Source organism: Diadema setosum, chromosome 17 (assembly GCF_964275005.1).
Source record: "Diadema setosum chromosome 17, eeDiaSeto1, whole genome shotgun sequence".
In the NCBI taxonomy this organism is placed as follows: Eukaryota; Metazoa; Echinodermata; class Echinoidea; order Diadematoida; family Diadematidae; genus Diadema; species Diadema setosum.
In genome coordinates this window covers 22,913,452-22,929,036 of record NC_092701.1, presented here as the reverse complement: position 1 = coordinate 22,929,036, position 15,585 = coordinate 22,913,452, and the positions used below count along the sequence as shown (strand labels likewise).

Below are 15,585 nucleotides of genomic sequence, written 5' to 3'. Positions count from 1 at the left end.
TTGAATTTGACGGGCCCGTATGACGTCATATTGAGTCGGATCGACTTGAAACTTGGTAGAAATAATCCTTGACATTTCGGACATCCGATCCGTGTGAAAAAATGGAAAATTTCTATTTCATTTGAGCTGTGAGTGCGAATATGTGCGCGCGCGTACGCGTCCGTCCGATTTTTTCAATTTTTCAAAAAATGCTCCAAATGGTCTGAAACGTGTGCAAAAAAAATTTGAGCTCGATTGGAGCATACAAATTTTTCAACGCGCGCGTACGCGCGCGTTTTGAAATAAAAATGAATTTTGAGAATATGAGTAGAATGCGCTTGACTTGAAATATATGTGACGTAAATTTCATTGAAATATTCCATTCCATTAATGAGATATGCATGAAAATGTGTTTTCATATAATGACGTCATAGTGACGTCACGGTCGACTGATCACTATGATTTTACTTGCGCTGTCGTCTTTGCGACATGACACATATATGGTATAAGTTTGACATTGAGAGGCAATGCACTTTCTGAGCTAACCTCTGCACAACTTTTGAGGAGAAATAAAGAAAGAAACAAAGAAAGAAGAATAAAGAATCAGTACAGATACAGAAGGTGATCCGAGAGGATACTCGGATCACCTAATAAGAATCGCAGGCCACTGGAGTGATATACTCTGTACTTATCTTCACCTTTAACACAGATCTACTCCTGGCTAATCACAGAGTAAATATCATCATACCCACAACTTACACAGAACCGTTTGAGCGAGTCTAGCAGTGGCACAGGAATGCAACTGTCCACGATACATTGGGATAGCAAGAGAGAAGGAGAGATTGGGAGAGAGGGAGAGAGATATAGAACTTCACTGACAAAAGTGCACTGGTATAATATTCATCCCATGTTCCTTGTGAAGTTCATTTCCATGCACAAAAAGAGCAGAACAATGCAGCTACAGTTGTATTATGCATGAGTACATACGTTGTATATGTGTACATGTGTGTGTGCATGTGTGTGTGTGTGTATCATGTGAGTGAACAATTCATAAAGCAGAACAAGTGAGAGAAGAGAAGGTGACTTTCAACTCTTCTCTCCCTTTCTCCCTCTTTCTTTTCCTGTCTCTCCCTCTCTTATTGTTTTCCCTGGTATCCAGACACAGACTAGAGATTTCTCTCACATGAGTTCACTTTAAAGGACAAGTTCACCTTCGTGATACACATGTGGTTTGAGTGAATTCAACAATATCAGCAGAACAAATTAGTGACAGTTTGGAGAAAATCAGACAGTCCATTCAAAAGTTATGCATGTTTGAATTATCCATGCAGTCACTGCTGGATGAGAAGACTACTGCAGTGCATGATGTCACTTGCGTACAACGATATAAGGAAAATATAAAGAGAATTTCACAAAAATTGATTTTTTTTTTTTTTTTTTTTTTTTTTAAAGTTCACATTTCCTCAACTTGTCACTGATGTATGTTTAGGGTAATATCATTCCCCCTGACTTCTGAAAGAGGCAAGTCATGTGTTCTTTTCTTATGCGAGAAAAGTGAAAATATGCTGAATTTTCTTTGTTTTCTTTATATCGTAATACACATGTGACATCACAAGCTTTAGTACGATTGTAGTCTTCTCATCCAGCAGTGACTGAGCAGAAACTTCAAAATTCATAACTTTTCAATGGGTTGTCAATTTTCCTCAAATTCTCACTGATGTGTTGTATTAATATTGCTGCATTCACTCAATCCGCATGTCTATTAAGAAGGTGGACTTGTCCTTTAATGACAAACAATGGCAAGGAAACTTTGTGGTATACATGAATGAAAGAGGATCAGGTGGGATGTTTTACTGCTATTACACATTGCAGTCTTGACATAGCCACTGGGTCAGTGAGGGTTCAAAAAACTTCGTTAGCAATAACAACAACAGACCCATGAAAGGGCATAGGGCATATGGCAAAGTTTTATGAGGTGTTACAATGTAATGATATCAATAAATTTTTGATTGAAGATATCGTGAACTGTGCTATTCTTGCCTGGGCCATAAAAAGGGAGGGGGTGGGGGTGGGGTGAGATTCCATTATTTATTTGAAGACTCAATGTAGTATATTTCTTGTGCTCTCAAAAAAGTAAAAAGGGTGCAGAACTTGGAACTTTGTAACTGTCCCTGTTGAGAGGCATTTCCCTTGACACTTATTCCTGACGTGAAAATACACTCAATGCTCAAGGCTTAAAAAAGAAAGAAGAGTTGATAACAATCAAACAAACAAACAAAAAAGAAGAAGAAAAAGAAGAAAGTTCGTTGACACTAGACATGTAATCTGTTAGCTAACCTTTTGTGGGAATTCAAGTGCCTTTGCAGTGTTTAATTAGCTCTGTTTGCCATTTCATACTGTTGTATCTATAGACCAACAGGATCATTTGCACTCTGATTTGCAGTCTGGTTGGACTGGATAAAAGTTAATTTTGCCACAATCAGTTGTAATTTACCTGTTTGATGAGACTTTCACCAACTGGATCTGTAGGCATCGCTTTCTTCAATAAACAATCCCATTCTCTCGCATCAGTGTGTGCCAGCTACACATCTCCTAGTGGGAAAACAACTCTCTCACAGTAGCAATCGATCTGAAGAAGCCTACAGATCCAGTAGGTGAAAGTCTCATCAAGCAGGTGAATTACAACTAATTGCAGTAAAATGAACTTTTATCCAGTTGACATTCCAGTCAGATGATTCTTTTCAGCAGCAGCAGCAGCAGTCTGAAGGTTGCTTGCTCCCCTCCCCACTCCCCTCCCCCTTCCCCCCTCTCCTTCCCCCCTCCCCCTCCCCCTCCTTGGAACTTTGTGTACTTGCACAATAAAGAGCAGTATAAGCTTAGATTTAAAGGGATCGTACAGTTTTGGTTGAGACCTAATTTCAGATTTGTAACATTTTTTGGTGAGATAATGAAAAACCTCTTATGAAATATGAAAGAGCATGTAATTCTATGAGGAATTCAGCATTTATTTGATGAAAATTGGTTTTGAAATGGCCGAGATACCAAAAAAAAAGAGCGATTCTAATTAAGTGTGGGACCCACGTACTCACTTCACCGGCCACAAGCCGCGCGCGGCCATTTTGTCACCCCAAATTTCACATTTTCATGCGCTTACCGTCTCTCTCTTATCATGCATAAACATTTCCCCTCGTCGATCAGCCAATCAAATGTTTGATCTGAAATAATCGCCAATATCTTCCTCGTGTCATACTCATTCTAACAATGCCAATTTCATGAATAAAATATCAATCCAAACATTCAAAAAAGTCATTCAAAAATTCCTGTTTCCTATCAATTTGATCTTCAAAAAATTTAAGGGTTTTTTTGTTGATTGATTAAAAATTATTCAAAGTTTTTTGCTGAAAATCATTGATATAATTTTGATATTTATGATTTTCTCTTCAAACTGGCCATTCAGTTTGCAAGTCTAATTGGGTAGAACTTTTTTTACGTGTGTCTGAACTTCGGCAACAAATAAACAGAGTTTCCATCGTTTTTGACGTCGTGACCGTTTTTAGTCAATTTTGAACATCCATGTGACGCTGAAGTGTAATTCTTCGTACTTCTTATACAGTACGATATTACCGATGGCTTATCTGATTGATTTAGTTGATTCGGAGAAATAATCTTGATTAGAGTGATCTTCAACTGAGTTTAAAAGCAGCATAATCGTGTTTTGATCGGGACACGCATCTGGAGTACGCCGGTGCCGTCGGGGCGACGTGCAGGTGAGTTTCCGTTCGCATTCGATGTGAGCGTGGTCCCATGCCGTACTATGCGCGTAGTGTACGTGTCAAAAACCACCAACACAACTTGTAAAAAATATTAAAAATTCACTTTTATGTATTACGACGCATTTGCAGGTCATCTTGTCTTATTATAATATTCTGAATCGCTACCAATCATTTTGTAAGTGTTTGATCCCTAACTTTGACACACAGTTAGCTTTTCAAATGTGTGTGATGATGGACCATTCTAATATATTGTCATTGACAATATCTCATCTGATTAGATATGAACATCACATTGACACATTGTTATGAATATATCATCATATTGACCTTACCTACAGTGCTATACCCATAGGCATTGGGACTTTTTTCTATAGTGGGGGGGAATGATTTTTTTTTTTCCCCCTGCGCCAGCTCCAGTGGTCATGCTTTTAAGTTTTAATGCATGAGGCAAGGGGTGTCGTATCTTTGCGTACCCGGTACCGGTAATAAGTGTACATGCATGTTGGCTTTCATCCGCAGGCTGCAGGCATGCTGGATGATTACGCTGAAAAGTAAAGTAAATAATAAAGATTTTCGAAAAAAGTTCTGGAGCCCTGATTTCGGGGGGGGGGGGGGGGGGGGGCGCTGTATTTGTACAGTAACTACATAAAAATTCAAAACAATATTTAAGTAGTCAGTATACTGCGTTGGTATTTTCCTGCCAGATGTACACAGACTTGATCTGCATAATCATGAAATATCAATATTCAGTCTCGTTCGCATTCAAATTAACATCCTTTATAGACAATATTATTATTGTATGGATACTTGAGAATCACTCAATGTTGGTTCAAACTAGATGATGAACAACATGCACCCTGGAGCAAGTTTATTTAGGTACCTGTATCTCCTCAGTCCTTTAAATGAAATTTGATATCTGCATTTTTGATGTACTTAAGCGTATTAGCAATGTATATTAGGTGCAATTCTACTGCGAGAAACCAAAGGACCATCACCTGAGTCGGTGAATGCTCAGCCGATTTCTTCTTGGTTGTCTTCTCTGCTGCTTTCGAAGCAGCCATCACGATAACAATCGATGCAATACGTAGTGAGTCAGAGATTAGTGTTGATTCATACTGAAGCAATTACAGTCTATTGTCTTTCTCTAGTTTCAGTAATCATATATTTCCTTTGCATTCACTCATTGTTTGATCACTTTACTTTTTCCTGTTTCTGTGATAGGAAGCTGGGTTCAAAAAGATCCATTGTTCTTCGACTGATCAGAGATCAAGCTGGAGCTCGTCTGTGAGGGAGAAACGTCTCAGGTTGCTCCTTATGTTGTTAAGGTGGGAGTACATTCCTTCTCCCCCTCGCTCACCCATGAGGCCAAGCCCAGCTCCCCAAAGCTGGTACCACGGGATATGTTGTCTTCGACAATGTTGAGTTTTAATTTTCAAAAGGTGTAGTTCAGTTTTTGTGAAGTGATAAGGGAAGGTCACATACTGGCTTAGGCTTGGGTATTAGATTATAAAACATCTGACTTCTGTTGAGTTTTACTGTATACAGCTAAGCTATTTATTTCACATACATAATTTCTTTGTGATTTTATCACTAGATTGGGAAGTTAGCAAGAGTTTAATTTTAGAATTTTAGTAATGTTTCTTTAACTATGAATAGACAAATATTGGAAAGGGAAATTTTATGAAGACTGACTCGTTAAGATATCCCCCCCCCCCCAGCAAAATACATGTATATAACTTATACAGTACTATTGAAAATGACAGCATGTATCTACATTACACTGACAATGGTATACATGTATATCCTATGTTCTGTCCCCCCTCAAAAGTAAAGGAAATAATCTATACATAACACTGCAACAAAGAGCCTATTTAAAAGTAATTTGTATGATATATTTTATACATGAATTTATAGTTTATGTTGTCATAAATTACAAGCTTATATTAATTATTGTAATAAACAGAAAAAAATAAATTACCTGTCCTAAGTTGCCATCCTTGAGAATTGCTGTTTGTTTGTGATTTTGCTATCATTTCTTTTACAACTTTGGCTGCCATTGCCTCTGTTTGAGATGGTGTGAGGTCATTGCATGTGTTCATGTTTTTTGTGATACTGGTGGTGATCATGGAGTGCTGCAACAGTAATCACCCATGTGTGTTTTGAAATTGATGATGCTTTTTAGTGGGGTCACCCTTGTTTTTTTAGTGGGGCCACCCATATTTTTTTTTCCATGGCCAGTGAACAAACACTGCTATACCAACATGAGGATCTTGCTCCCGATTGACAACATTTGTGGGCATTTTTTTTCGAGAGAATTCAATTCAATTCAGTTCAATTCAAGTAAAGTCAATTCAATTCATTTTTAATCGTCCAATAAAAACATCACAAGAAATTCAGTGCTGGATTTTTACATATAAATGACAAAACAACAAATACAATATGTACATAGAGAGAAGAAAACAACACGAAATAGTACATGATAAATAGATAAACAACCGAACACGTATGCAAAGTCAAACTGAAAAGAACAATCGTATAAAAACATGGCATGAAAACTGGCTCCATTGGCATGAAAAACTGTAGACAGAAAGATCCGTCTGTCTGGAGGAGTCTTTTATTTATCTACATTATTTATTTTATTTTATTCTTATTTATTTATTTATTTATTTTTGACGTTATCGCTATCCTGGGGATCCGTGGTAACCAGACGCAGTCTCCACGGAACGTTTCCCTGACGACCAGATGCAGACCAATCTTTCGGTCAAGAAAAACTCCAGACACCTTCCCTGTTACTGTGTTCCCAATCTCTACCCCCCCCCCCCCCATGTCAGCCAGTGATGCGATAAACTGAAACAACTCAAATCAGCTTGCCCTAAAATACAACACAGCATCCAAATTAATCCATACAAAACAATATCAGTGACTATATCATTATATAAATTTCTTTCCAATCCCACCAATATTGCACATAATCACTTTACAAATTGTGAGATATAATGATAACGAATAGTCATTGCAGTTGTGCGTCAGAAAAAAATACATGTATAATACATTGTATATATTTATATATATTGTATAAAAAGGAGTAAGCGGTAGAGAGAAAAAAAACAAAGAGAAAGAAAAAATAAAGGAAAGGAAGCAGAAAGTAAAATAACATACGTACAGTATATCAATCATCATTGCTATGACATCATAGATCCAAAAACTGTAAGATCCCAAGATGAGGTGATGATGATAATGACCAGTCAATGTCAATGACTAAAAAGACAAGATTATGATGGTAAAGCTGATAATGAAGGAGGCGATAATGTTGTCGTGCAGATGATAATGATGATGATGATGGAGTTGATTATGATGGTGGTGATGAAGGTGATGGTCATAATGATAATAATGGAGATAAAAACACAGGATTTTCAGAATATTTTTCTGTTTTACAGTATCGCCCATCCCATCCCATCCCAACAACTTTCCAGTCCATGCAAAATAAATCACCACATATTTACACCCGAGACAGATGGTCCCGATGGACATCCAAGCCTGTGTTAACACGGGCATGCATGGTGATATAAAGTCAATCAAAAAAAAAATCTGCCCAATTAGACTTGCAATTGGAATTACAAAGTCAAAGAATATGAATCACTGATCAAAGAAAACACAAAAGGCACTATAGAAAACTTTGGTTAATGTTTGAAATACGTTCAAAAATTGTAAATAAAATGACTAAATATTGTGGAAAATACGCATGGGACTAACTGCGTTGGCGATGTGTTGAGACAGTGAAAGAAAGAGGGCTTGATTAACGTAATTTCATATTGTCACCATTATCTGTATGACAAAGGACGATGAGGGGTCTTTCATTTTTCATAAATCCACATTTTTGGACAATGTGACTTTGAGATTATTTCAAAATTGCCGCCGAAAGGTAGTTCTCGATTTTTTACCCTAGTGAAAGCTGTACAGGAAGTGCGATTAATTAAATCGGCCGAAAGTGATCAGCGCCCCCACTCGTTGTCAGAGCGTACAGTGAGACAATATGGCAGCGCGCACGCTGTGTCCTTGAACGCGTACGGTAGGTGAGTACGTGGACCCACACTTTATTACGATCGCTTTGTTTTACTTTGTTTTTGGATGTTTCAGTCATTCCAAACCCAATTTTCATCAAATAAACTTTGAATTCCTCTTAAAATGGTATGCTCTGCACTCTATCATGAGTGTTTTCTTGGTATCTCGCAAAAAGTTAAAAGCCCAATTCTCATCTCCACCAATACTGTACCATCCCTTTAAACTTCAGGGAAAGACCCCTCTTTCAAGACTCTTGTGCCCGTGGTGGTTTAGCCTTTGGCTCTGATGGGGTGAAGGCCAATATGGGGTGAAAACCAAGTCAGACAGTAAGCAGTGACAGATCCAAAAGGGGGGCGCACCAGGGCGCCCCCTTTATTTTTCGTTAAAATAAAAGAAATCTTGAGAAAAAATGAAATGAAACCCCCGGAAGTGGCACCAGAATTATTTTTTTTGCCCCCCCCCCCCCAAGAATTCCTGGCTCTGCCCCTGTTAACCCGTCGAGGACTGACTGATTTTGCTACAACACGCATTTCCCACAGACAGCTGCCCGAGTATACTCGGGACTCGTCCTCAAAGGGGTTAAGGATGCCCCTTATAAAGACCCTCATAAAGTTATTACCACAGTCTTGAGGCCTTAAGACATCCTGTCTGTGTGTGCATCGGTGTGACTCAGTGTGAGCCAATAACTCTTAGTAAATTACTAAATCAGATCCACAGTACACCAGTACTACAGAGTGTTTAGGGAAGCTAAAAGTGCATTGACATGTCATATGACAAACATTCATATATGCACATGGTGACCTCAACATGGAAAGAGAATATTCAGAAAGGCATTACACAAGAAAAAAAAATCTATACCACAACATTACAATCTAATTCTAGGTGCCAAATTTTTCAAAGAAATTATTTCCTTTTCACTGATATTTAAACAATCTCTCTCAAAGCATTTTACCCCCTACACGGTATGTCTGCATAGAACTTACAGAATTATTCCGAAATCAATAATCATTTTTCATTTCCGAAGAAAGTGTCAGACTAACAATGCAAACTTGCCATGTACTGACTGACATAAAATATATAAAATTTATAACATTGACAACAGCCAGTTTCTTTTCTATTTCCTCCCCTCCCCCCCCCCCCCAACAACAAACAAAAAAAAAAAAAATGAACAAGAAGCTCACAGATCATGAATTCCATCAAATTAATAAGATTTAACACGACTCCTGATATGCAAAGTATAGTGTAAAGCCACCGGGGGGGGGGGGGGGGGGGAACTGTTCTACCTCCCCAGTAAAAGCCAAGCTACAGTGATTCCTGTGGGATTTTGGCAGACTTAGTAAATGTGTAGGTGTGAAGCCATGTGGCTATGATCAGATAACATTTGCTAATGAGCACGTCTTCATGTCATCATTAGCTTCATGATTCATTTTACTCTGGGTAGCCTCTTCAGTAGTAAGTGGTGATAATATCACCTGAGAAAACAGTGAGGCATATCCACTGTTCAAAGTCTATAGAGTGAGCATACTCCCTGTGCTACATTTCACATTGCTCACAGTGAGTGTGTAGTTTTATGACATTTACCCATAGTACATGTACAGTTGTAGTTTGTCACAGATGGCAAGGCCAAAGGCTTGGATAAACTTCATATGCCCTGTTTCAAGTCTTTATACACTGCAAGAGGCACTGGGAATGTACACGGTCCCATATGTACATGTTTAAATATGTAACTTCCAGTTAGCAAAAAAAAAAAAAACTAGAAATGTCGCTTTGGCGACTGGTATGCCTCCGCCATAATGCATGATTTTCCCAATAGGTCTAGATAGTACATGTGGACAATGTGTGATTACATTTTCACAAAATTGGCAAAATATTGAAATGACAAGTTTGTCACAAATGTGTTGAATGTTCACCTTCCTTGACCTAGGTTTAATTGGATGAATAGGAGAGCATGTATCTAGGGATTAAGGGACTTTAACTTGACTTTGACCCATTCATACATTTAGGCACTGAGTAATTTTCAAGGTACAGGTGTGGAGAAAAAGTGCAATTTCTGAATTGAATAGTAAATTGTTACCATTTTCATCTGGTCCTTGACCCTAAAATTCGTAAGATAATCACTTTCAGGTAGAACATGCATAATATGTACTAAGTTTCAAGATAACTTGAGCCACTTCGAGATATGGAGGAAAAAGTTAGTTCAGCACTTTCACTTGATCTTTGACCTTTTGACCTTTGAGGCAAAAAAAGAAGAAAAAAAAAAACTTTCCAGAGAATTTCTATTAGGTTACACATGCATACACCAAGTGTAAAAAAATAATAACCCTGCTGGCATTGCATAAATATGAGGGAAATAGTAAAATTTTGAAGTGTTGCACTTGACCTTTGACCCCTGACCTTTGACCCCATGAACCCTACATTCTCTAGATAATCACTTCCAGTCAGTACATGTATATACTATGTTCCATGAAGATACCTTGAACAATTTTCCAAGGCACGGAGAAAAAAAAGAAGTTTTGATATTTTTACTTGACCTTTTGACCTTTGACCTTTGACCTCATGACCCAAACTTTCACCAGAGAATCTTAATTGGGTAATACATGTATACACTAAGTTTCAAGAAAATATCTTCAGGCATTCAATACATATGGCGCAAATAGTGAAATTTCATGTATTTGACCCTGACCTTTTGACCTTTGACCTTTGACCTCATGACGCAAACTTTCACCAGAGAATCTTAATTGGGTAATACATGTATACACTAAGTTTCAAGAAAATATCTTCAGGCATTCAATAGATATGATGGAAAAAGTGAAATTTTATGTATTTGACCTTGACCTTTTGACCTTTGACCTTGAGCATGTGCACCCAAAAGTTGATAGGCACAACTTCACCCCCTAATACACATACATGCCAAGTTTCATTAGGATACCTCAACAGGTTTTGATAGTTACCTTGTCCACAAAATTCATTACGGACGGACGGAAGGACGGACGGACGGACGGACGGACGGACAACCCGAAAACATAATGCCTCCGGCACCACTACGTGGCGGAGGCATAAAAAGAATTAACAATCATAAAGATATCAATAGTGTAAGCTGCCGGTTTCACTGACAACTTAAAAATCATGAAAACTTAAAAATACAGTGTGGGTACACTGCATACTGCATCTATACTGTATCAAGTCACCAGAAATATACCGGTAGCTGCTGAAATGACGTAGGCCATATCAATACAAAGTCAATGTGACTATCTGTACGCACATACAAAGGACACCACAATAAAAACACAGAACTATCGACTAGAAATTAAGTCTTGTGATATAAGGTCTGAAAACATTACTTTCAAATAGCCATTAAGCACTCTGAGTCCCATGGTTGTGAATATAAAACTTAAAGGTTATTATCAATATAAAGTGGAAACATCTCAAACTTTTGATCAAAATCAAATGATTTTCAGAGCATAAATCATTTTATACATTTTCAAAAGAATCAAGAAAATCTGGATGTTTCAGTGGAGGCTTCGACAATTAAATTTGATATTGACATACACAATTTACAACTTACCAAAAATGGTGAACGGTGATGCAGCGTGTGTGAACAGTACATCGGGAGTTCACGCTATCGGAGCTGCACTTTAGTGCAGCTCCGATCGTGTGATGAACTCCCAATTATTCAAAATGGCCTTCAGTGAAAGACGATGTACCGTTCTCACAAACTGCATATACATGTACATGTAATATTTGTTTTCCGTAAGTTGTAAATTGTGTATACATGTCAATATCAATAACATAGACATGAAGTCTAATTAATGAAGATTGTCTTTAAAGGACAAGTTCACCTTCATGAACATAAGGATTGAGAGAATGTAGCAATATTAGCAGAACACATCATTGAAAGTTTGAGGAAAATCGGACAATCCGTTCAAAAGTTATGAATTTTTGAAGTTTTAATGCAGTAACCACTGGATGAGAAGACTACTGCATTGTATGAATAACTTAGATGTCACATGCGTACAACAATATAAGGAAAATACAAAGAGAATTTCACAAAATTTCATCTTTTTGAAAAAAGTACACATTCCCTTGACTCGTTACCGACATATGTTAGGGGTAATATCATTCCCCCTGCCTTTAGAAAGAGGCAAGTCAAGTGCTCTTTTATTATGCGAACAAAGTGAAAATATGTTGAATTTTCTTTACATTTTCTTTATACTGTTGTACGCATATGACTCACAAGCTGTAGTAGTCTCCTCATCCAGCGGTTCCAACACAAAAGTTTTAAAAATTCATAACTTTTGCATCGATTGTCCAATTTTCCTCAAACTTTCACTGATGTGTTCTACTAATATTGCTGCATTCTCTCAATCCTTATGTTTATGAAGGTGAACTTGTCCTTTAATGAGTTTGAGGTGACAAAAATGATGTAGAGTATCAAAACTCAACGTGACCGGCATGTTCGCTTTGTGTTCAATTTGTTGTTGTGCACCATCCTGGTACAGCCCTGTCGCGTTTTTACAGCAACTAGGCTGTGTATAGTTACAAATACACGTACAGTGTAACACTGTGGATTTATACTTTGGATTTAGTAACCTGTGCCTACTGATTAACATCGAAGGGATCATTTCATCGCTGCATCAAGGATCATTCACCTGTGCATCGAACATCATAGATCTGTGGACATTTCCAGGGGATTACAAGGAACTTGTGATGATTCCATTCTACTGTAACATGTGTAAGTGATTGCATTGTTATTCTGATAATAAGTAAAATTTTGTGTATTAATCCTACTGATTGACCAGCTTGTCTGTACATGAAATATCATAGTTAATAAACCACCTGAACATTAATTTATTGGTTCTTTTTTGCCATTATTCTCATCTCAGTGTGATTTTGGTCGTAACAAGTCATATTAGATTGCAGAAGAAATCACTACACAAGAAGGGAATCTACTGACCTCATTTCAAAGTGAATTCCAAAAGTCAGTCTTTGGTTTTGGTATACACATCACCGTAGTACTAGTACTTAGCGAGGTTTGAACGAACCCCAGGGCGCTCCTTCACACAGTTATCGCAGAGTTTAGCTTTGAATCTGCTATGTGTAGCAAGATTTTCTGGGGCTGAATGATACAAAAACCCCCACAATGAGTTCCCTTTAAATTTCTCACATAACTGTAAAATGAGGAATGTTAGCATGCATTTTAATTTTTCAAATTTTGTAAACTTTGTGAGCGTCTAAAATTCGCAAAATTAAAATGTATGCAAAAATTCTGGCCTACACAATATGCACTGGATGCCAGTGGCAATTCGCAAAAATTTCATGCTGCGAGAAAGGCCGTCGGCTCCAATTCGCCAAATTTTCATGCCGCGAATATATCGTGTTTTACAGTACCACCAATGCCACCACCATCACCACCTAAACAACAACAATGACAATGACAAGTTTCTAGATTTCTAGACTTCTAACATTTAATAGATCTACTTGTATAATGATATGTCTAGTGGCTACTTGTAGATATCTACTGTATACTGCAGCTGTAAAAGTGGACATTTTCGTGTGACTAATTTTTCGCGCTCGGCGAGATAAAAAGAGTTTTGCATGTTTTTAATTCCGCAGAATCAAGACGTCAACTACTGGAACATGTGGCATGCAAAAATGTTCATGTGCTTTTATTTTCGCGCTAGTTTCTAATTTCAACACAACAAAAATTTCTACTTTTACAGTAGCGCACAGGTCAACCTTTCAGTGCTCATGGCACTTCAAAAATGAAAAGATAGATATACATAAGTATATACATGTTCAAATATGACAACAGAGAAGAAAGTGGCAAACAACACCAGATAAAGAATGCAAGTGTTCTGAACACCTAACGTTAGACAGCAATTGTCCTCAGTCATGTCACTGTGGAATGGCAATGCTACTACAGTAATGTCAGTGTGACTTTGTGAGAGGAACAGATAGGAATAGGGTTAGGATACACTGCACATAACAGCCCAACAAACAAACAAAAACATTGTAAATTTAATGACAAAAATATATATTACAGTATTGCATAATCAGCTGGGGAGTCCATAGCCCGACCAGACGCTGTTACGCTATGCGAAAACAGCGTCTGACGAGCGCGGCATGCAGCCTCAAAGTGAGGAACCTCAACACAACTAGCACTACAAAACTTAGGAAAATGTATACTTTTCTCCTTTAAACAGAATACTTTACTCACGTTAAATGCATGTTTCTATTACAGAAGAATAGTTCGCCACACTGGGTCCATGGAGACCACTTGCGATAAGTCCGTGGAACAAATAAATGACACTTTCTGGCGCAATTCCTGACCGTCGGTACGTCGCGACGTACCATGTACAGCGACTGGGCTGTGTATAGTTAGGCCTGGCGTGAAAGATTGTGTACCGTGTGGACATGCTGGATATGATGATCAATTTCGGTAAGTTTCATTGCGTACATTTGAATACAGATAGCATCAGATGTAGAGTAAATATTGAAAAGTATACTCGTTGAGTTTGAGGTGACAAAAATGATGTTAAGTATCAAAATTCAAAGCTATCGTAATACGATTACGTCGCTCTCCTAGTGGTTGGTGGTCGCGCGCGTACAGCCCTGTCGCGACGTACCATGTACAGCGACTGGGCTGTGTATAGTTAGGGAGTCCATTGTTATGACCTTAGACTGCACCGACGCTTTACCTTTGCATCAAAACATCTCCTACTGTACTAACGTAACTGTACTAACTAACCACTCTGGCACTACAAGAAGAAATTCATTTTACATACGTATCAGGATTAGACAGGAAACCATGGAATAGATCTAGATAGTTTACCAAGAAAGAACAAGTGTCTTCACTGTTCAGTTTTGAAATTGGTTTGGATAAATTCTGGGACAATGAACCCATGAAATTTAAATTCGACGCCACACCACCTGGTCACGACCCAGCTCATCTCAAGGACTGAACCTGGATCTGAATACAGAGGCTCAGCCTGCGTTCAGAATCTTCCATAGGTATCCATATAGTCTAGGTAGGTAACGTTTAGAGCAGGCAGGTCTATCAAAACAACACCCCTGTCAATACTACAATGAAACCATACGGACGGGACTGAAGCTAGGAACCCTACCTGTAAATCCATTTTTCGAACCAATTTAGGCCTACTTTGAGGGCTTACGCGAAACATAACAATAATTCCAACATAAATTTCATGACATTACAACATTCAAGACTCACCACATGTCTTGGAACTCGGGTAAACATTATCCGCCTTGTTCTTGATTAGCGAAAGTTGAAAGTACAAGTATGATCCCGTTCAGCGTCTTCCAACAGCTACCAGTCCAGCAACGTTGTGTACGATGAACCAATGAACCACGTTCAGAAAGACACGGCCTATTTTTATATGGCTCGCCGTGCATGTACCATACCAGGCCAGGCGGGCAGGGTCGATCGAGGTTACCGGTTGCCTCGGGCGGGGCCGCGCACGGCTCGGCGGACGCTGAAGTCCACCCTGAGGTCCGCTCAAGTATGCAAAATCACGAAGATCGGTCTGTCGACGCGGCGGCTTTTTTTTGGTTTTTTTTTAAAGTACACATTCCCTTGACTTGTTACTGACATACACTATTATTCCCTGCCTTCTGAAAGAGGAAAGTCAAGTGCTCTATTACTGCTCTTTCAGTGAAAATATGTTCAAATTTCTTTATATTTCGATAAATAAACATAAACACTGATTATTCATTGTTTTATAAGTAGCCATGATACAAGAAAATTCATGGC

General features: G+C 38.3%; 1 protein-coding gene across 1 annotated transcript in view; it reads right to left on the bottom strand.

Moving 5' to 3' along the window:
• LOC140240827 (carnitine O-acetyltransferase-like) overlaps positions 1–15,146 on the bottom strand; it is a 35,374-nt gene extending 20,228 nt beyond the window's left edge. Inside the window, exon 1 of the mRNA XM_072320597.1 lies at positions 15,046–15,146. Coding sequence (XP_072176698.1) covers positions 15,046–15,072 — 27 coding nt within the window. The 5' untranslated portion in view covers positions 15,073–15,146. The remainder of the gene's footprint in view (positions 1–15,045) is intronic.
• Between the last annotated feature and the right edge of the window lie 439 nt (positions 15,147–15,585).